The sequence below is a fragment of the Macaca nemestrina genome, chromosome 10 (assembly GCF_043159975.1).
Source record: "Macaca nemestrina isolate mMacNem1 chromosome 10, mMacNem.hap1, whole genome shotgun sequence".
Classification (NCBI taxonomy): Eukaryota; Metazoa; Chordata; class Mammalia; order Primates; family Cercopithecidae; genus Macaca; species Macaca nemestrina.
The window spans coordinates 114,473,817-114,497,420 of NC_092134.1; the positions used below are offsets into that span (position 1 = coordinate 114,473,817).

General features: G+C 38.8%; 1 protein-coding gene and 1 pseudogene across 8 annotated transcripts in view; both read right to left on the reverse strand.

The window, feature by feature from the left end:
* Nucleotides 1-17,324: 17,324 nt before the first annotated feature.
* Nucleotides 17,325-23,604, reverse strand: part of LOC105492168 (single-pass membrane protein with coiled-coil domains 2) — a 79,596-nt gene continuing 73,316 nt past the window's right edge. For all 8 annotated transcript variants that reach the window (XM_011759161.3, XM_071072002.1, XM_011759162.3 and 5 more), the window contains 2 exons: nt 23,288-23,463; nt 17,325-17,587 (listed from right to left, as the gene is read on the reverse strand). In XM_011759161.3, the coding sequence (XP_011757463.2) occupies nt 17,389-17,587; nt 23,288-23,463 (375 nt within the window). In that variant the 3' untranslated portion in view covers nt 17,325-17,388. The remainder of the gene's footprint in view (nt 17,588-23,287; nt 23,464-23,604) is intronic.
* On the reverse strand, nt 18,716-21,759 carry LOC105492167 (arginine--tRNA ligase, cytoplasmic-like; annotated as a pseudogene).

Here is a 23,604-nt window from a genome sequence, read left to right on the forward strand (position 1 = left end):
ATTAAAGATTCACCAAATGAATGAATGAATGAATGCTGTCTTTTGCTCATAACCTGCTATGGTCTAGGTCTTCAGAAGTTCAGGAATAACTTGACCAGACTGATCACAAAGGATCTGGGTGCCTCCAGTTGTTGTTATCCCAGTTACACTGCCAAACGCAGAGTGGGTTAAACACATGGTATAAATCATGAACCCAAATCCAAATGAAACAAGCTTAGCTTTAGAATTCCTTCTAAAGGAAATTACTGCTTATTCTGTCTGATCCTAAGCATGGCATTGGTGATAATCCAGACATTCTTTTAATATCCTTTCATTGAATGCTAAGCCACTACCTAGCTCTCATCATTGACATCATTTCTGAATCTAGCCCTCCTCCCCATTCTCTTCTTGCTCACAGAGACGGGTTAGAAACAGGCACAATATCTTGCTCCAAGTGGGGAGTCTTATTTTAATCACTTCTTCCTTGCAACCCAGTTGTGCTGGTTATTCTCTGGTTACCCACCAGATACGTCTAAACATCTAGTTACATTCAACTTACTCATTTTATTAGCCTATTTATCAGTTGAAAAAAATTTAATTAAAAATAAGGATAATTGGTTTTCATGGTCTTTGATTAATGTTCAACGAATGACTAAATTAAACAAATTAAATTCCCTTAAACAATTAACCTCATTACAAACTTCGTTAATTGAATCTCCTAAAAAGTATGTCTGGTTTCTGTATTCTGAGAGAGGTCAACAAGATAGGGAGCCAGCCTTTTCAATACACAGGAGCAATTTCTGTTTTCATTGAATGCAGGTGATCTGCATAGTGTCTGCCCCAAGCAGCTCAAGCCTTTCTATAGCTGTCAAACCTTTGGGTGGGAGAGCACGGCCATCCTTTCTATCAACATGCACTGTGGATAGGCCTCTTCAAAGTCTTAGGAACATGCCCAGTAACAACAGAGCATTACTCAAAACCAGTAAGTCCCCCCCCTTGATTTCCACCTGCCACAATATTAAATAGGGCTCAGTTTTCAAATAATATATCATGGCTCACTACTGATCAAAATTTACCCAACTTGACATTTCCTGGACCAGTGCCATATATACAATTCCCAGGCTTCAGACTGATCCATTAATTTCTACTTCACTCACCTGTCACCTAGACAATCATTAATTTATTATCTCTTTAGTCTTTCCTAATATTTAACTAGAATTCTTTTACTTAACTAGAACTTACATTTTAAAATGGTGGGTTAACTTTAACCCAGACATTTCTGTCAAAGAAGACTAAGAGGAATAAATTTTAGCTAAAAACAGATGTAAGATGATGATAGAAAAATTGGTTTAAACAAATGCTTTCATTGAAGAAATTTTCCTGGCACGTTGAAACAAGTTGCTGATAAATCTTCAGGATACAGCATCTATCTCCCAAGTCCTATAAAAATTAGATTCTCTGCTACTTTCCCTTGCTCTTCCAGATTCTATCTTCAGAAATTCCTTTCCACTAAAGGATGCTGACTGTGCAGCATCTGAATTGCCAGATAATTAGTACTGTGGTTTGTTAAACTAGCCAGGGTGTTAAGGAAGCAATGAGAAAGTATCCTAACTATCACTTTAGTATGTCTGTCTTTTTTTTTTTTTTTCCTGAGACAGTCTCACACTGTCGCCTGGGCTAGAGTGCAATGAAATGATCTCGGCTCACTGCAAACTCCGCCTCCTGGGTTCAAGCAATTCTCCTGCCTCAGCCTTCCGAGTAGCTGGGGTTACAGGCACCTGCCATCATGCCCAGCTAATTTTTTTGTATTTTTAGTAGAGATGGGTGTCACCATGTTGGTCAGGCTGGTCCCGAACTCCAGACCTCATGATTTGCCCACCTCTGCCTCCCAAAGCGCTGGGATTACAGGCGTGAGCCACCGTGCCCAGCCAGTATGTCTGTCTTTTAAAGGCTTTAAACCTCTTAATCTTACTTCACTTTAATTTCCATTTGACCCTATACGGTTTGAATTCTGAATTATACATTATGTAATAGCCATATTAGTGCCTTTTACATTCATTTCTGAAAAAAAGATCATCACCCATTTCTGAATAAAAGAAAGTGTAAGAGGCCGGGCATGGTGGCTCAAGTCTGTAATCCCAGCACTTTGGGAGACCGAGATGGGCGGATCACAAGGGCAGGAGATCGAGACCATCCTGGCTAACATGGTGAAATCCCGTCTCTACTAAAAAACATACAAAAAACTAGCCGGGCGAGGTGGCGGGCGCCTGTAGTCCCAGCTACTCCGGAGGCTGAGGCAGGAGAATGGCGTGAACCCGGGAGGCGGAGCTTGCAGTGAGCTGGGATCCGGCCACTGCACTCCAGCCTGGGCGACAGAGCGAGACTCCGTCTCAAAAAAAAAAAGAAAGAAAGTGTAAGGAATAGCACCTCTTCTTTGATAAAATTAAGTGTGTGCTCTGAATTATAAGACCCAGCACCATTTGACAATTTCAAGCTTCAGTTTTTTCATCTGTGATCGGGATGGCGTTAAAGCAAACAAACTAAAAAAGAGTGTTCCATGAAACCCTGACGCTGCTAACTCCACAACTTCCTTCTGAGAGTCTGAAATGGCTCTCTACACCCAGGATTCCCCAGCGACCTTCCTACGACCTTTCAATAGCACTGATTGAAGCACGGATTCCCACCTGAATGAAGATAGCCAGCTATAAACTTGTCAATGGCCTGGGGCAAACAGGCACAGGAACTGTTCGGCAGAGGTCTATACTGAACACCCACTAACTGGGCCGTGTATATCTTCCCTCAAGATATTTAATATGGCACACCAAATATGTCTAGAAAACCAGACCATAGAGTAGAGCAGAAGCAAGGAGGCACATGAAATAAAGGCCATATACAGAATGAATAAAGGTCATGCACAGAATAGTAAGTAAAAGCATGAGGTCTAGAAGATGAAATCAGAAGAAAGTAGACAGGAGCTGAAGTAAAACATACAGCAGAAAAGGGAGTAGGTGCTGAGAGTCACACCTAGAAAAAGTAGTAGTCAGGAGCCATGAGGCAGTGGATGCCACAGGGATGGTGGACACTACTGAAGGAATCAAAAATAGGACAGCAATAATTAAAATGGCAATGATGATAGCGAACATATGCCGATTTTTGTGTGCCAGGTATTACAGGTTGAGCATTTCTAATCTGAAAATCCAAAATTCAAAATGCACCAAAATCTGAAATTTTGAGTGCCAACATGATGGTCAAAGGAAATGTCCATTGGAGCAATCTGAATTTCAGATGTTTAGATTAGGGATGCTGGCAAGTGACTTACAAGAACTTGTAAGTAAAATCCAAATATTCCAAAATCTGAAAGAAAAAAAAAAAATTGAAATCCTAAACACTTCTGGTCCCAAGCAGTTCAGATAAGGGAGACTCAACCTGTATTTTAAATGCCTTTAAATATATTACCTTCAACCCTGTTTCTACTTTACAGATGAGAAAACCCAGCCACAGAGAGCTTAAGTAACTTGCCCAAGGTCACATAACTAGGAAGTAGCAGAATACAACCGAGTTTGGCAGTAGAGGCTGTGCTGAGAGAAGCTCAGCTGTAAGAATGATAGACTCATAGATTCATTCTGGAATCCTGGACTGTGCTCCAGTTCTCATGAGGCTTGACGGTTCAGTGGTTTTCCTGCATTTCCTTCCTTGCTCAGGTAGTCTCACACTAAATTTCTATCACCTGAGGTAATCTGAATACTTTTAATGCTTTACTACTTGAAAGCGCTTAACAAATACTGTGACTTTAAACGAGACAATAAATGTGAGAGCATTTTACCTTCCCTGAAAAAAAATAGAGCAAAGTGAAGTGTTTTTATTCTGAAATGAGGTGAAAGTTCTAATATATAATCTGGTGATCAAGATTAAGTTTGTCTCTAAATCATGTAACATTGTGACATTACTTTAGGTCAACCTCAGTCTGTCTTGGTGGTATATTTTTGCCACACATTGCGGGAATTTTAGAATGTATTAGTTTACAACATATAATTATCTTTGCATATTAATTAAATATCATTATATTAATTACATGGCTCTGTCCTACTTCATTCCTTCCCTAAGCAACTAGCGTGAAGAAGCTATGATTACAGGGGCAATGGACAAAGGGCCAAAAGAAAAGAAACTTGAACATTGTTTTATCTTTCAACAGCCTCTCGTATCAGCAGCCAGATCACTTAGGGTCTTGAAGGAGTTTAGATTTATTTATTTTAACTGTAATGAGAACAGAGCCAGGGCATAGCATATCTCATGTTACTAAACAAAAATGGAAACAAAAACAAACAAAAAAAACAGGCCGGGCATGGTGGCTCATGCCTGTAATCCCAGCACTTTGGGAGGCCAAGGCGGGCGGATCACGAGGTCAAGAGTTTGAGACCAGCCTGACCGGCCTGACCAACATGGCGAAACCCATCTCTATTAAAAATACAAAAATTAGCCGAGCATGGTGGCGCACACCTGTAATCCCAGCTACTCAGGAGACTGAGGCAGGAGAATCGCTCAAACCCAGGAGGCGGAGGTTGCACCGAACCTAGATCATGCCATTGCACTCCAGCCTGGGCAATAGAGTGAGACTCCGTCTCAAAACAAACAAACAAACAAAAAACTTCCCTCAATCAACCCTATTTTACTTTTATTGAGTTACATTTATGAGAGTACCCAGTAGTATAAGGAAAGATGCTGCTTCTTACAGGACTGGTCTGTAAAGCTCTGAGCTTTCTTATCTAAAGGGCAATCAATGGATATTGTGACTTAGTGATTCCATCTGTTACCCACACAACAATTAGATCTGGTCACTGGGCAGGTGTTAACCCAATGGCCACAACCAAGGAGGATTTAATAAGGGGATTTTAAAAATTAATGTAACACATAAGGAAAACAGGACTAGTTCTCAAAGCATTGTCTCTCTGAGCTGGGGGCTGAGCCAGGTTTTATAACCATAGGGTAATGAGGTGTGATCGAATTGGATCTTGCAATGAGGTAATGTCGGGAGGCATGATCTGACTGCATCCTGCCATGCGGACACCAGAACTCGATTTGATTGGATCCTGGATCTGGCCATGAGGTGTCCATTTCTTAATTCAGTCTCCAATCCTCCTTCAGAGCATTTAAGTTCCCCCTATTGTTGCGCATTTGGTTCATCTGGGCATGCTCTGGTTACATGACCTTACGTCTGTTGAGACAGAAAAACAGCTCATTACATGAAAGTTGAACTCGATTCTTCTGGGGTGGCTACACATCATCATGTTAACAAGGAAAAGAGTTGGACCCTGGATTCAACCCCCTTTTGGGAGAGGTTGAATTGCAAAGAAGAACCACTAAGATTTCTTTTGTTCACTATGCTATGAAATCCACCAAAACACCAGCAGAATATTTAGTTAAAACTTTGTTTTATACTAAAAATTATTGCCATATCATATTACTGTTTGAAAAAGCTTTCGTGTTGGGTATTTTATTCCAATCCATTCAACCTCCTGGCTTCTAAATTATTTTGGAAGATAATAAATATGTCAAATAAAATAATTGCCTCCTTTCAAAATGTCACTCAAAATCCTCTGGCTTTCTTTACCTTCTAATGTGGATTCATCTTATAAGGATCAGCTTTATTTATTCTGTCCTATTTTAGACATCAGTGTTGTGTTCAGTTAACTTCTAAAGCTTTATTTATTTATAGAATAAAAGAGTCATATGTGTGGAAATAATAACACTTTTGTCAGAAAGTCAGGTGACAACATGGAGGCTCTGGAGTCCAAATGCCACTTGCAGTGGAGCATACTTCCTGGGTAGCAGACAAGACAGAAGGAGAAGAAAGAAGTCACTTGCCCTGGAGCAGAGACCCTCAGACTATAAGCAAGCACGTCATCAAACAATCTGCATTATTCACCCCAGCAGAATCTCTCAGCTTTAAAATAGCCATGCTCTCTCCTCCCCAACCCCACTCTCTCTTCCCACTGACTAATGGCTCATTGACCATAAATGGAGAAAAAGAAAACAAACTATTCTTTCTTGTAATCCTGGAACTCAACCCAGGCGTGACAATTAATGTCAAATTTTGAACACCTTTCTGGGTTGCCCTTTCGTGTACTCTGAGAGCTTAGTCCTAGAATCTGATTTAATCTTCCCAGCAGCCCTAAAAGTAAGTGCAATTACTATCCCCACTTTCCAGATGACAAAACTGAGGCCTAGAACCAGAATCGGCTCCATGGGTGGGTGACATGTGCAGTTGCACGGGGTTGCTTAGGGCAGTCCCCACACTTGGTTTAATGCTTGACTGTTGCTGTCTTGAAATTCTTAGTAACTTTTTAATAAGGGACCCCACATTTTCGCTTACGCTGGACCCTGAAAATTATGTCACTTATCCTGCCTAGAAGGGTTAAGTAACTTTCCTGGGGTCCCTGGATTAGTTTGCTTGGGTTGCCATAACAAAGTCCCACAGGTCAGGTGCCATAAACAACAGAAATATATATTCTCACAGCTCTGAAAGCCAGCAGTCCAAGATCAGTGTCAACACAAGTGGCACCTTCTTCTGAAGCCTCTCTTCTTGTCTAGTGGATGGCTACCTTCTCTCTGTCACTTCACATGGTCTTTGGGATGAAGGCCCACCCTCATTATTTCATTTTAAATTAATTACCTATTTAGTTGTCATTTCATAATTCTATTTGTAATAAAAATGGAAAACTAACAAAAATAAAGAATAAAAAAACTTACTCAAGTCAATGTAGCTAGTATGTCATAGGACTGGTTTGTCTACCTTGAAAGTTAATGTAATTTCACTACCTCAGACATTTCTTTAGAAAAATATGAGAAAGGTACATTTTCAAACTTAATAACTTTAATGAAACTGTATAAGAATGTCTCCAACAGTAGCAGAAAAAAACAGAGTATTTTATCTTTTGGTGGACAACTATCTAGGCAAGTCTAACACACTTTGAGTCTAAAGACTGAAATATATGTGATACATATATATCTTAAATTATATATGCCTTTATCTTCATTCATTATTTCCCCTAAATCATTGTATGGCTTTTTGGCGACATTATGAATTAGATTATTCAGGTGCTCAGCCAACTTTCTCACAGTGTTTTCGTTTATGTAGCATTTGGATGGATGTATTACCACCATTCTTTCTTCCTAATGTCTCATGATAACTCAGGCTACGTTGTGGATTTTACGCTGGCATGAAATTCAGATATTATAAATCTGAGCTATTCACTCAGTAACCTTAATGTGGAGGCAAAGATGCTAACTGATCACTTGTGTAATGATCTGCTGCATTCATTCTCCGTGATCCATTTGTTTCACTCCTAAAACCAAAATCTTTTTTTTTTAAAAAGGAATCATTTGACACTAGCCGATGTTGAATTTCAGCTTTGCAGTTTTCTGTGACTTGAGATGGTATAAAATACACAATGAAGGGTTATTAACAATAAATCAAACATCTTAAAAATAAAAATAAAAATTAAAAAAATTAAATTAATTACCTCTTTAAAGACCCTATCTCCAAATACATTCACATCCCAGGGGTTAGGGCTTCCACATATGAATCTGGCAGTGACACAGTTCTGCTCATAACCCACAGCTACTAAGTGGAAGAACCAGTGCACTTTTTTCCCTTCACTATGCTCTATTTGTCTTCACGAAATACCAGTGTGCGTATGTAAGAGCAGCTCTTCTTCTCACTGGTTGGAGAAGCAGAGGCACAGAATGGTCACTACTTGCTATTGTGAACAAAATGGCAATACAGGGAATATGTTACTGACAGTCCTGGGACTAAATCTCAGCTCTCTTGGTGCTACATCTACTGCTAGGCCAGTATTGCTTTTCACAACCTACACACACAGACACGGATGCCAGAAAAAACTGTAACTGTGTCTCTCTACAATTATAGGTTCTTGGGCTGTCTGCCTTTGGTAGATTTCAAAATAGCACAGTTGATTCTGTTTCAAGCCAGGGAAAAAAAACATCATTACTCTTCTACTCACAAGCATACAAAGACACCTCTGTGGAATGAATCCAGCATACTGTAGCCTAGCCGCTTTATCTCATTCTTGGCTGGCTCCAAGTATGACCAGTGAGCGGTGAGAAGAAAGTCTGCTGAGATAACCAAGGATTAAGGTAACTCATTTAAGTGATAAAACAGGAAACTCACTTCCAGTTTGGACCTGGATTGCATTTTAATGTGAACAGATCTGGAGTCTGGACTGAAGACTTGGAGTCTTACAATTATATTAAGTGACAAGGAAGGGAGGAAAGAAATTTCTTTCTAAGAGTTCTTGGGTGAGAGCTGAGCAGTGAGAAGCATTTGTTATGTTGTGACTCTTGAGTGCTGTGGAGCTGTGGAGCACGATGGGTGGCAGATTGTATTCTGGTTCTAGTCCTGGCTCTGACACTAACATTGGGCAACTGACTTTACCTCTCCAAACCTTAGTCTCTTTTCTGCAACATGATGCTTTCAAGTCCTATTTTATCTCTCAAGTTAGGTGGGACCAGTGTGGTGTCGTAAGCGTTCTTTGTACAAACAGGAGAGCATGACATACAATTTTTCATTTAAATTCAGTTCCCAGTTATTGTAATGTGATATTTTATAATATATTACTTTAAAATAATTTTCCCTTATGATTAAAACATTGCACATCAGTGGGGAAGCCAGACCATACCTTGACCAGGTGATCAAAATTAACATCACCAATGAGGGGCAGATGGACTTTGTATGCCTCCGGAGATGACATCCTGAAAAGAATACAACACCACTTGGGTAACATTCTGGCCAAAAATGTGTAATCTCTATCTAATCCTGAATAAGCATCAAACAAACCCAAATTGATAAACATTCTGTAAAATAATTGGCCTACTCTTAGAACATGTCAGAGGCATGAAAGACAAAGAAAGGTTGAGAAAGTCATCCAGGTAAAAAGACATTACAAAGACTTGACAAGATTCCTAATACAAGATCCTAAACTAGATCCTACATGGAAAAGAATTTCTATAAAGACAGTATTGGGACAATTGACAAAATTAGAATATAGGTGGTAGATTGAAGTAATGTATCAATGTTAAATTCCCTAAATTTGATAACCATACCATTGATCTGTAAGATAATATTTTTTGTTCTTAGGATATATACTTTCAAGTATTATAAAGAAAAGAGAATGGCAACATAGCAAGACCCTGTATCCACAAAAAAAAGAAAAGAAAAGAAAATTAGCACACTGTGGTGACCTGTAGTCCTGCTACTCAGGAGACTGAAACAAGAGGATTGCTTGAGCCCAGGAGGTAGAAGCTGCAGTAAGCCATGATTGCACCACCGCACTCCAGCCTGGGTGACAGAGTGAGACTCTGTCTTTAAAAAAAGAGAAAGAGAGAGAGAGAGAATGATATATGCAGACTTTCAAATGACTCAGGACAAACTATAGAGACAGGGAAATTAATGAAGCACATGTGGTAAATGTTAAATATCAGTGAATCTACATAGTGTATACAGGAATTTCTCATTCTATTCTTGCAAATTTTCTGTTAATTGTAAGAATACTTTTTAATAAAAAGGCTTTTAAAAAGTTAACCCTGGTATGATGGCTCATACTTGTAATTCCAGCACTTTGGGAGGCCAATGCAGGTGGACCACTTAAGCCCAGGAGTTCCAGACCAGTCTGGGCAACATAGTGAGACCTCATCTCTAAAACAAATTTTAACAATGTGCCAAGCACAGTGACATGTGCCTGAGGTCCCAGCTACACAGGAGGCTAAGGTGGGAGGGATCGCTTGAGCCTGGGAGGCTGAGTTGGGAGGGATCACTTAAGCGTGGGAAATCAAGGCTGCGATGAGACATGATCATGCCACTGCACTCCAGCCTGGGCAACAGAGAGAGACCCCGTCTCAAAATAAATAAATAAAGTTAAAACATGTTCACTGCATACATTTTTCTGAAGAAGAAAAGTCACTTACAATCCTACAATCCAGAGGTGACTGTTCACTTTTTGTGTGTATTCTATTTCTCTGGAAGAATGAGATCTTTGGTGACAACTGAGCAGCATGAGCGTTTGTTGTGCTTCAGCTCACAGGTGCAGTGGAGGGGGAAAGAGGCAGATCAGTCCCAGTTATTCGTTCGTTGGGGCCTGTAATCTAGTCTGATCAGTGGTTCCCAAGAGGAAGTCCCAGCCGGGAGATTCCGGGAAAGATTTTCTCCCATTCTTTCCTTCTGTTGCATGTTGTGTTGCATAAAGATGTTTGGAGCCATGGCAGCCACCTTGGGACTGTGATGGAAGAGCCAAGAGAATGGAAGAAATGGTGACTCAGAGCAGTGACACCATTGAGCTGCTCAACTAACCAACCCTGGAACCACCCTTGCTGTGGATATTTTGCCACATGAGATAATGTCTCCTTATTCTTCAAGCCAATGTAATTTAGGTATCCTGTTACAGATAAAAGCATCTCAACCGTTAAACCTCTACTTTTATAGAAGTTACTGCAACCACTTGCTTTGCTTGTTTATCAACACATGCAGCAAAAGCCCTTCCAAAGGAAAAAAAGTCATGAGACAAAATCTGATTTTTGAGCATATGGCAGTCGCACCAGCCAGAAGCTATTGGGACAGGCAGTATGAGCTGCTACCCAGAAGGTGGGAAAGGAAGCCAACATCACTCTCTGGTGTGGAGAGGCCTTCAGTACTAGAAAAAGTAACTGGACTTTAGTCTTGCTCTGCCTTCCAGAGAGGATTCAATTTGGGGATGAAATGGAGAAAGCAGAAAACGTTGTAGCCCCTGAAGTAGCTCACGTCCAAGCTGGGTGGGGAGTGGGGCCATTGGCCATTCCTTGCCTATGTCAATGACCTTTGCATCTATATTGCTTCTGGGAACAGTGGTCAGTGGCAGAGATGATGCCAGAAATGGCCAGGGTTGCAGGTGGTTTCCAAAACCTGTAGCACAAGTGAAAGCTGCACTTGATATTGAATAAATGTTAGTTCATTGATTCATTAATAATTTTTGTTTGCTTGCTTGTTTTAGAGACAGGATCTCACTCCGTCACTGAGGCTGGAGTGCAGTGGCACAATCATAGCTCACTGCGGCCTCGAACTCCTGGGCTTAAATGAGCCTCTCACCTCAGCCTTCTGAGTAGCTAGGACTACACGTGCCTGCCTTCATTCTCAGCAGATCATTCATAAATATTTTGTGAACATTTACTACCTTCTAAGTAGTGTGCTATATGCTAAATATGCAGGGTTCCTGCTTTCACAGAACATACAATCCAATTTGGGGAGGCTGCATGTCACTTGAAAAGGACAGAGATATTGCAGCCAGATAAATCTAGATTCAAATCCTGACACTACCTTTTATAGTGGGACTCTAAACAAGTTGCTATCCTCTGTGCCTCAATTACCTCATGTATAAAAATGAGAATAATGATAACACCTGGCTTATAAAATAATTGTCAGGATTAAATCATAAAATGTCCTTAAAGTGCTTAACACAGTGCATGGAATATACTAATATTTTTAAAGCAACATGACTGTTGTCAGTTATTACATATTATTGTTATGGGTATATCCGGCCCATTTCCTCCCTCCTGGTTACCTACCCCTTTAAACCTTGACTCCTTCATCCTGGGTACAACTTATTCCTTTTCCTCTTTAGCCTTTTAGCATTCAGACATGTTTTCTGATATTTTGTAAATAATGTGATGTCTATATAGTCCTAGTTTAGTCTATGCTCTTGTGGAGCTTACATTTTCATGGAAAGAGACAGATAAACAATAATCCTAATAAGTAAATTATACATTATGGTAAAAGTCATGACAAAAGATATAACACGGCAGATTTGGGAGAGGTGGGGTGGGGATGGGAGGAATGCAATTTTAAACATGACGGTTATACGGGCCTTATTAAGAAGATGACATTTAAAAATTCACCATTTTAAAGTGTACAATTCTGTGGTTTTTAGTATAGTCACAATGTTGTACAACCATCAACAGCATCAAATTTCAGAATATGTTCATTATGCCAAAAAGAAACTCCAAACCAATTTGTAGTCACTCCTCCCGACCTCTGACAGCCATTAATCTGCCTTGTCTCTATGGATTTGCATATTCTAGACATTTATATAAATGGAATCACTCAATATGTAGACCTTTGTGTCTGGTTTCTTTCACTTTACATAATGTTTTCCAAGGTCACCCATGTTGTAGCATGTATCAATACTTTGTTCTGTTTTGTGGTTGAATAATAACTCTATTGTATCAGTTCACCATATTTTGTTTATCTATTCATCAGTTGATGGATATTTGAATTGTTTGCACTTTTTGACTATTATGAATGCTGCTCTATGAACATTCACATACAAGTTTTTATGTGGATATATATTTTCAATTCTTTTGGATATACACCTAGGCGTGGAATTGCTGAAGGTATATGGTAACTCTGTATTTAATTTTTTGAGTAAGTGTTTTCCAAAGTGGCTCTAATTATTTACATTCCCACCAGCAATATAATAGGATTCTAATTTCTACACATCCTCACCAACACTTACTATTATTTGTCTTTTTTATTAGAGCCAAGAAGATAACCTTTGAGCCAAGATTTGAAGGCACTTGTGGGAGTAAGCCATGGAGAAGAGACTTCCAGGCAGAGGAAGTCCAAAGCCCTGGAGGCCAGAGTGTGCCTGATGTGTTCCAGGAACAGCAAGATGAACAGTGGAACTTGAGAAGTGTGATTGAGAGGACACATAGAATAGGATGAGGTTACAGAGCTAACAGAAGGCAGTGGCCAAATACAGGTAGTTGAAAGGACTTTGGCATTTACTTTGACAGAAGTGGAAAACCACTGAAGGGGTTTGGAGCAGAAAGGTCACATGATTTGACCTGCATTATAAAACAGTGTCACCCTGACTGCTGAATTATATGTGGGCAAGGGTGGAATCAGGAGAACGAAGAGAAAGTTGGTTGGTTTTTGCAACAATGGTGGCATGCAAAGGCGGTTGGTATCAGGGAGGTGGCGAGAAGCAGTTGAATTCTGCATGTGTTTTAAGTAACAAGATTTCCTGACAGACTGAGAGTGGAATATGAAAAAGGAAGGAGTCAAGCAAGACTTTATGGTTTGTGGTTCACTTATTTTTACTTTGAGATATATCAGAAAGTGTATTCAAATTCATTTCTTCACTATTAGGTCAAACTCAAAGTTCTTAATTAAGGCAATCTCACATGTTTAAAAATATTATTCATGGTAATAATAATAATAATACTCAAAACCTATTAAACATCAAGTTCTTTAATCCAGCAATCTCATGAGGCAGGTATTATTTTTCTCAATTTACATAGGTGTAAACAAAATCATGAGGAATAACTGGCAGCTCACCTAATTTTTGTCCCTGCTTCCAACATAGGATCAACTAGAGTAAGTCAAATATGCACCCTGTAGTCAATCACCTGGGATGTCCCAATCAGGGCGTATCCAACCTTCCCTTTTTTCCACTCTAAAGCTTTACCACTCCTCTGCCTACCTTTGAGTCTCCACCAAAATGCAACTGATGGACTCCTTTGCTATTGCAAGCTCTGAATAAACAGCCTCTGCTTCTTCTTATTTGACTGGTCTTTATTTCCACAAGTGTCTCAGGTAATGTTCCCTGGGAAAAGGACTCTGAGACAAAGACTTGCATATAGGTTTACTGGGGGACACTCACAGGGTGGACACCTGTGGAGGGGACGGTAGAAGCACAATTGGGCAGATGGAGATGAAATGTGATACGATTGCACTAGAGGCCTCAGCTGACCCCACCAGGAGCTCTGTGGCTAGGATGGCCCTCTAAAAAGGTACCCTGGGTTAGGCATTGGATGCAGACTACCCTTAGGGAAGGAGAGGAACCTTAGGTGAGACAACTGTCTTTGACTAAGGCCAAGTCCAAGGTAGGGTCTTAGCTATGAACTCTCAGCAGATGGGGAATGGTTGCTTGGATCCCCTTCCAGGGAGAGAGATTAGCTGATCCCATCCAAACACAGTTGACAGTGGATCATGTCTTGAACCCAACTTTAAATCCAAGTTAAAAGCTCCTTTCACTACAGCATAGCTGTCTTCACCTAAAAACATGAAAAATGGAGATTTTGTGAAACTCGTGTTCTCTCCTCTTAGTCCAAAACCAAAACCATATTTATGCAGTGATTCAGACATTTTTAGCAAACGGTTTAGAGTACAGCAGTTGGCTCAATTGAATATGGCATTAAAATATCTGAAATAAAACCCGACCTGACCAACCAAAAGCAGTTAACTGAATTACCACATATAGACATTCATACCCTCTTAATATTTCAGTACTTTACTAAATGTTTCCCTCTCTCAATAGAGTACTGTGACTTCCAGCTTTCCAGCTTGAGATGCTGACGAATTGAAAACAAATTGATGTGAAAACATTACCATTCCCACTTCAAAGATATTCATCCCCCAGGGAAAATTATTCCATCTTAGTCAAAATCCTAATTGAATATGTCTTGGAAGTTAGAAAATATTAATTTATTCTTTAAAACAATCTAGTTCTCTTACTTTGTCATTAGTGTTATGTGACTATCACAAGATTTTGAGCTTTATTAAACTCACTACTTCTTTTTGGGATTTATAGGTAAATCAGCCAGTACTGTTTCTAGTTATGGGAACTTACCTGATGATTATAAAAACCATACACCAAGTTCTATTTATAAATTTGTCTGAATAGTCCTTGTAACTGTAAACAAGATAACTGTGACTTTTTAAGATCTGTCAGCAAAGTCCCTATCACGAGACCTTTCGAATATATTAGTCATTGCTCCCAGAGCTTTTGGCTTTTTGCCTTTCTGTGTGTCCTGGAACTTCTTTCATGCTCACCCTTTTACCCTGCTCCCAAAGAACCTTGATTAACCTTGTATGGGATCTCAGCTAATCTGTAATCCCAGGTATCTTTTGCCCATACAGCATGGTGTTCTTAAACTTTTGAGTCATAAGAATCGTTAGGGGAATCTATTAAAATACAGGATATCAGAGATTCATTCCAGATTTAAAGAATCAGAACTTCTGGAGGTGATGCTGAGACAAATGTATAATTAAATGCCTCTTTTTAGAATTCTGTTAAATATCACAGTTTGAGAACCACTTGAAAACAAATTGCATATTTCTGGCAACCAATATGCCTAGTTTTCTGGCTACAGAGTATCAAGATAAAAGTGAGGATTGGAGTCCATTCTTTTCAGCAGCTGTGTACATAATGGCAATCCATGGAAGTAGAAACAACAGGCTGGATTAAGCCAACAGTGATCCATCTCTATGGCAAGACCTATTAAAAATGGTAACAATATAAATGCAAATAACAGGGCTGATCTAAGAAAAATATCTGTAGAAGAAATTGGCATGGCCCAGTGATTGCTGGAACATCAAAATAAGATAGTAAAGGGGTTGAAAATTATTTCAAGGGTGTGGGAAGATGGGGGCATTGGAAAAATGGCTGTGATTGAAATTATTGAACAGATAAATACTGAATATAGCACTGAGGCGAGGTGATAGGGAGGCTGCAAAGATAAGAACCACATAGTTTAATTTACTTCAACGGGTATTTATCAAGTCCATACAAACTATGTGCCCTGCATTTTCCTACAGTATATCAAGGCATTGGTTACCCAATTTGAATTTTTATTTTTAAAAATAAAGTTCCTGGGCTGGGCGTGGTGGCTCACGCCTGTAATCCCAGCACTTTGGGAGGCCGAGGAGGGCAGATCACCTGAGGTCAGGAGTTCGAGACCAGTCTGGCCAACATGGTGAAACCCTGTTTCTCCTAAAAATACAAAATTAGCTGGGCATGGTGGTGTGCGCCTGTAATCCCAGCTACTCTGGAGGCTGAGGCAGGAAAATCACTTGAACCTGGGAGGCGGAGGTTGCAATGAGCTGAGATCACGCCACTGCACTCCAGCCTGGGTGACAAGAGTGAAACTCTGTCTCAAATAAATAAATAAAGTTCCTGGATCCTGCGTTAGCTCTACTGAATCCAAATATCTGGGAATGGGGGAAGTCTCTAATGTAGAAAGCTCCCCAAGAGATTCTGGTGCATCCAATCAATGGGCCAGCATTTGTGAATCACTATTCCAGAGACCAGAAACATGAATGAGGCATAGTGTTTGTTTCTAAAGACTGTACAAACTGGTATGGTGAGCTCTATGCTGTACCAGCTTTCCTAACTCTGTCTTATATTCCCAGCTTCTAAATTTTACTCATGGTTTTTCTTTTCTCTGAAATGCCTTTTTGTCATCTCTGCCATGAAAATATTATTCATCCTCAAGATCCAGTCAAATATGAGAACTGGGACCGTATTCCATATCTCTTGGCCACCAGCCTTCCAACTCCTCTCCTCATCCATTACACAACCAAATACCATAAAATCCAACCTCATAATGTCTGCTTCATTCACGGTCTTTGCATTTCCATCTCCACCTCTTTGGCCCACCTGTACCACTGAATGGCTTTTTAACCACTCTTGCACTCCATCTGCCCTCCTACTCTAATTTATTCTTTATGGTTCTATTTAATATTACTTTTGCACATTTTAATTATAACTATTTTTTATAGTAAAAATAAGCATTTTCCCATTACCTACAAAGTTAGGGATAAAACACTCTAGTCTGACATTCAAAATTCTCTACTGTATCAGTTAGACTTTCTTTGATTGTAAGCAGCAGAACCAGTCTGGCTAATTTAAGTAGAAAAAGATATGGAGTGGTTTACAAAATCGAAGTTCCAATCATTTCCTTCTTTTGTGTGATTCTTCTTAAAATTCTCACTTATAGAGAGTGTCTGATGCAACATATTTCCAGTTCTTATTAATAAGAAGATAGGGGACACTGACTGAAAGACCACCTATAATTAGGCCCGCTGGGGATAGTTCTTTCAAAGCAAACTTCGGGTGCTATTATCAAAAGTAGAAATAAATGTTAAGGAGAAAATCCAAGAAATGCCAACTATCTCCAAAATAGGGCTCAAAATCAATTGAAGTAAAATCGGCTACAGTGGAGGGGAAAGAATTTTATGCTTTCTTTTTTGAGACATCAGAGGTCAAAATGGAGAAGATAACCACGGGAGATACTTTGGCATCTCAATGTACCCCATGTTGGGGGAGAAGGAAGGCTAGTAGTTTGAAGAAAATGTTTTCAACAAACTGTGGAATGATTCAAGAAGGCATTGTGACTCATAAGAGTAAAGATAAGCTGTTTTCATTTTTTTTCCAGGATCAATCAACTTCTGTGTAATTACAATGTTCTTTACAAAAACCTTGTACAGTATTTTCTGAAAAATAAGTTAGCCACCACAATACAGGAACAGCCACAATCTTTACTGGGGAGAAAGCCAGTAGGGTGACAGTATCTTCTGTATCTTTAGGAGGGTAGCAAGGCTTCCACTTCCGAATTCAAGAAAGGCTCTATCATCTCCCGTAGGTCCCATGTGGTGCGGCACCCAAGCATTCTCAGAAGCACCCTTTCAAAGAGAAATGTAGCACCAAAAAATAGTATGTAACATAAAAGTCCAGTGACGGTGAGGACATAAAACATGATGAAAATCCTCAGTGCACATTTCCTACAAAGAGAGAAAACATCTGTGTTAACCAAATTCTGAAAATAATCACATTGATAGGCTCCTGGCATCTCCACCCAGGTAGCTCTAAAACTTCAACTAAGTAATTTTCCCATGACTTCGGTTTACATTTGTAAAAGCAGCAACTTGGAATGGAGGAGCACTTATTTATGTCCATGCTAGGTCTGGCATTGGAATTTCAAGATCCTATAGCCATGAAACAATAAAACCCCTGGATATCGTGGGGTTCTTTCATTTGAAATGTCCTTCTCACATCCTAGCAGGTTATTGCAATCTTTACCTCGCTCATGAGGTATATGATGTCTCTTTTTGAGCAGATAAAGGCACAGGCAGTTAGATTATCCACAGGACACAAAGTATAACGTGATAAAGGGAATTCAGAGCTCTTTTTGTCCTGGCACCAGACTTTTATTTGTAAAGTAATAGAAGCTTTTTAAAATCTTTGAGGACCCCTCCTTCTGGGTTACACCTACGACATATTTTATTTATATGATTCTAAGTCCTTCCATTATTATTTTGTAGTTATAAATGTAATATATTAGGGTAGAAAATCTAGAAGAACACAAAGAAGAAATGGCATAGATAATTCAATGACCTGAGATAATTACCATCTATAATACATCAGAAGAGAAAATCTACAGCATAAAGCTAGCTATGGATCGATTTTGTGACCTAACTCAGTGGTTTTATAAACCAGAGCCAAGTTTCTTGCTATTATACCCACTGGCTATCACTTGGCAGTTACACACATAATTGCTTTCGCTTCACACATTTATTAAAGAGCCAATATTCTTAAGATACTCTGTTAGGAAGGGCTTAGAGAGCTGGTAACAGGAAGCAGATGTGTCCTGCCTTCAAGGAGCACCAAAGGCAATTTGTTCTTTCTTATGAAAAGAAAAACAACTCACTACAAAGACATACCTAGTAAATAAACACTGTTCTTCCTAAATTAAAAAACCAGTCATCTTTGGAAATACTAAACTATGGCATTTTTAAAGAAATACATTTTGACATTAAGTTTTTGGAAAGTAAAACAAATTTTCTAAAGCAAACATAATTTGGAAAACAGAGAAATGAAGAAACTATAATCTCATCACCCAGATATAACCAGATACATTTTTTAATCTTTTTTCCTTTCTTCCATTTATTCTTTCATTCTTTTTATTTTGTCTTAGTTTTTAGTTTAATTTTTTCCTTATGTTTAGAGTCTACTCATCTAGTTTTTTCTGTCCTACAGTAAATACTCTTGGTATAGTTAAATTTGTATTTATTTCTGGGCAGTAATGAATCATTTGATTTTTATTTACAAATCAATGTAATTTTTAAAAATTTAAATTTTGTATTACTAAGCATGATATTCATTTTAAAAGGTCCAGACATTTTTCTTTGGAAAAAAAATCATAGGTAACTAAATTAAAATAAGGTTTTTCATATCACCTGTACAGAACCAAAAAAATGTGTCACTAATAATTTTATTTATTTTAGACATCTTTGGTAAAGAAAAAAATATTCCTTTAACTTTTGAATACTATTTATTTAATTTTCAAACCTTGCTATGTGTAAAACCTTTGATCTTTTCCAATATTTCCACATTATTTATGGTCAGTACATAGGGGATGACCATAAAGGAAACTGAAGGACTGGGGACATTATCAATATAAGGCCACCTTGTGAAGCTAAAACCAGCAAAAATCGATTCATAATGATTGAATTAATCCATAAGGCAAAATTCCTCAAAATGTTAGTGTAGAAATATGCTGTAGTTAAACCAACATGTTTCCAGTTCTCTAACAAGAGATTGGGCAAAATTTCGGGCAATCTTAACTAGAATGTAATCATGTGAGAAAAAGATGAGCAATTCAACCTGATTATAATCCTCCCATATAACACAATAAAGCAGTAAGTGAAAGGCATTCACCTATTTACTTATTTGTCTGGTTGGTTGGTTTTGAGTTATTAGTCACATACTATAAAATTCACCCTATACATTGTACAATCCAGAGGCTTTTGGTTTATTCACAAGGCTGTGTAGCCATCACCACTATCTAATGCCAGGAAATTTTTGTCACCTCAAAAAGAAACCCCATTCCCTGGAGCAGTCACCACCTCCCTATTCCCCAACACTCTGTGCCTGGCAACCATGAATCTACTTTGAATCTATATGGATTTTCCTACTTTGAACATGCATATAAATGGAATCATTTGGATATCCCTCTGTGTCTGGCTGTCTTTCACTGAGCATAATGTTTTCTAAGATCATGTTGTGGTATGTATCAGTACATCATTCTTTTTTGCAGCTGAATAATACTTCGTCGTGTGGCTACACCATATTTTGTTTTTCCATTCATCAATTAACGGACATTTGGATTGTTTCTACTTTTTGGCTATTATGAATAATGCTGCCATGAACATTTGTGTACAGGTTTTTGTGTGGACATACATCTTCAATTCTTTTGAGTATACACCCAAGAGTAGAATTGTGGAATCATATGGTAATTCTGTATTTAACTGTTTTAGAAACTGCCAAATTGTTTTCAAAAGTGGTTGCACCATTTCACAATCACACCAGTGATATACGAGGGTTCCAATTTCTCCACATCTTCTCCAATGCTAGTTATTGTCTGTCTTTTTTACTGTAGTCATCTTACTGGATGTTAAGTGGTATCCCACTGTGGTTCATTGTGGTTTTGATTTACATTTTTTTAATGACCAATGATGCTGAACATCTTTTCATGTGCTTGTTGACCATTTGTGTGTCTTCTTTGAAGAAATGTGTATCCAAGTCATTTGCCTGTTTTTCAAACTGGGTTGTTTATCTTTTTGTTGTTGAGTTGTAAGAGTTATTTTTTTTTTCACAGTTGGCAAACGTTCTTGTGTTCATATCATGGTTATATAAAAAAAAAAGCAAACGATGCTAGTGACCACTGTGGTAAAAACATACACTGTTCCAACCTAAGCAGGATTATAGCCTTTGGACAGGTTTTAGTCCTGGGATATTGAACCCCTTGGCCATGACAGCATCTACTGCTTCACACAGCAGCATACACCACATGTTCACCTTAAATACCTCTCCAGTCTTGTCAATCTTTCTCCACACAATAACAGCTATCATAGAACTCTGTGAAAGTAGTTGACTGCTCATATATAGAACCACAAGAGTGTGCAGAAGTAAGTCATCTAAAATTTTTTGTAGTATCTCAGGGAGCCATAAAATGCACCGGCCTAGTTTCCATTCCTTCTCATGGTGCAAAATAATCTTGGTCTGTCAAGCAGCTTTTTGGAGATCTGTTCATCGATAGTGGCCAGATTCTAGTGAACATGCAAAAAGTAAGCAGCTGTATTTCCTCTATCATCTAGCATTTTGTCAAATGAGAAGATATTGTCACTCAACTGGTTATGGGAAAGTTCAGTTTACTTGATATAGCCATAAGCAACAGATGTCTAAGCAGCCTTCAATTCCTCTGCAGTTAAGACCTTGTCTCTTACTTTTTCTTTCAATTTGTTCATGGATCACTTTAGTTCTTATTCCAGGTCTATGAGATGAACTCTTTCATCTGAACTATATCAAACTTCTAGTCTTCCCCTAGCAACACATCAGATCCAGCATAGGAGACTTGAGTTACTTTAGGGTCATACCAACCAATCTTTTGAGCAGCAGCAAATATTTTTTGGAAGTGCAGAGATTGTCCACTGTTCACCCAGAGATAACCATATCTGCCATATCTGCTTTTTCCTCAAACAGTTTTTCTTAAGAGCAGCCAGATCAGATGCATCATAGTTATAACCGCCATCTGAATTTGTTTTTTTTTTTTTTTTTGAGACCAGGTCTCACTCTGTTGCCCAAGCTGGAGTGCAGTGGCACGATCTCGAGGCTCACCACAGCCTCGACTTCCCTGGGCTCAGGTGATAGTCCCACCTCAGCTGCCCCAGTAGGTAAAAGTACAGGCACACGTCACTGATTTTTTTTTTTTTTTGTAGATACAAGTTTTCACCATGCTGCCCAGGCTGGTCTCAAACTCCTGGGGCTCAAGTGATCCACCTGCCTCAGTCTGCCAAAGTGCTTGGATTATAGGCATGAGCCACCACACCCAGCCTCCATCTGATTTTACCATGGTTAATGGTACATCCTGGGACCAACACAAACTTTCTGCCATCATCCACTTGGACAAATCATCTATCATCAAATTCCTTTACATCATTCATCCTATCTTGATAGAAGGATTACTCTTTATCTATTAAAGAGATGTCCAGAGCATCATAGATTTTACTAAACTATTGGCAGGAGACATCACAGATAAACTTTCAAGTTTTTATAATATCTTGGTTTTTACTCTGGAACAGAATGTCACACTGATATGCTCATTTCTTAAATTCCTCCTCAGTAGCAAACCTCTTAGATTCCTTATAAAAGGCCTGAAGATTTCCAACAGGAGGTGAAACCGTTAGATAAGCTGGAAATTTATCTTGCAGGTGAGCAATATGCATGTCAAACTGGGTCCCTCAATGTCCTACATGGTTTAACCTGAGCACAGCGTATCCTGCAAATTCAAAGAGGCAGCACAGGCTCTCTCCTATGATGGTCAACATGAGGTGGCCTGCATGCATCTCTTTAAGCATTATGAGCATCTTGTATACATCAAGTCCCCAAACTACGAAGACAAGATTCGTGCTTTTGTGTATCCCTTGGAGTATTAGGAGAAGACAGATGTGAAACAATTTAATTTCAATAACATGCCATGGGCTCTCTGACAGGATTATGTGCAAGGTGTGCACATAAACTTTTACAACTCAACAGCAAAAAAAAGAATAACCCAATTCTTTAAAATGGGCAAAGGACTTGATAGAAGACAGAGCTGAGATTCTAAGACAGAGCTGAGATTCTACCTGGGTTGGTGGTTGGAGATAAAGAATCAAAAATGTTTCCTTAGAGGAAATTACTTCTCAGGGTATAAATGATGGTGTGGCATCTCCTGAACAGGATCCAAAGAGCCAGAATTTGCTGGTAGTGTGTTTCCAATACTGTCCAAGGGTAAGACATCCTGCCCAGCAAACAAAACTTTTCAAATTTCTTATCAGTTATGTTCTTTTGGTGGAGGCGGTTGCCTCATCGGGTATAGATACCATCTTTTAAGATTTTAGATAGATATAGATAGATTTTATAGATCTATCTATAGATATGTAGATAGAAATAAATCTATATCTCTCTATACATAGATAAGTCTCTATATCTCTATAGAGATATATAGAGAAGCTTCTCTGTATTTGCAGCCATCATGGAAGAAAATTTAAAATTAAAGTATTGACTTAATGTTGTTTGAAAGAGTTTTCAGGCAAAAAGGAACAAGACTAACTAAAAACGTAATTAACATTAATAGCCACCCACAAGAGGTCTTTGGTCATATAGCTTTGATTATGAAGATCTACCTATCTATATTTAGATATATTTATCTAAAGCTAAATCTTTAGATTTATCTAAAGCAATAAGAAAGCAATCTATATATCAAATCCAATAGATCTTTATCTAAATAAGAAAAATCCTATGACTTTTAAATAACATAGATAATTTACAAAAAGAAAATAAAACAAAACATTTTGTCAACATTTGAACAAAATCAATCCTAGCATAATCCATACATTTTGAGGCCGTCATCCAGCCCTGAATGGCCCCTTGCTCTGACTTACCACACTGTATTGGGAGGAGGAGAGTTCTGCACTAAAAAGGATGCTGGGGCCTGAGGAAGCAGGGTCTCCATCTCTTCCATATCTGTTTCTTCAGAACTGTGAGAGTCGGTGTTCTCTCCCTCCATTTGATACATCCTCAGCTTTGCACTCAGCAGTTCCACGTTCTTGCAAAGGTCCTGAAAAAAAAGACCAATCAAGTACCTTAAAGAAAATTCTAAATGTCTCCAAGTCTTACTATAGATAATGCAGAGTGCTTTCCTCTGGATCACCTTGGGGGCCCACATTAGAAATCACACGTAGGTCCCATGAACAGATCA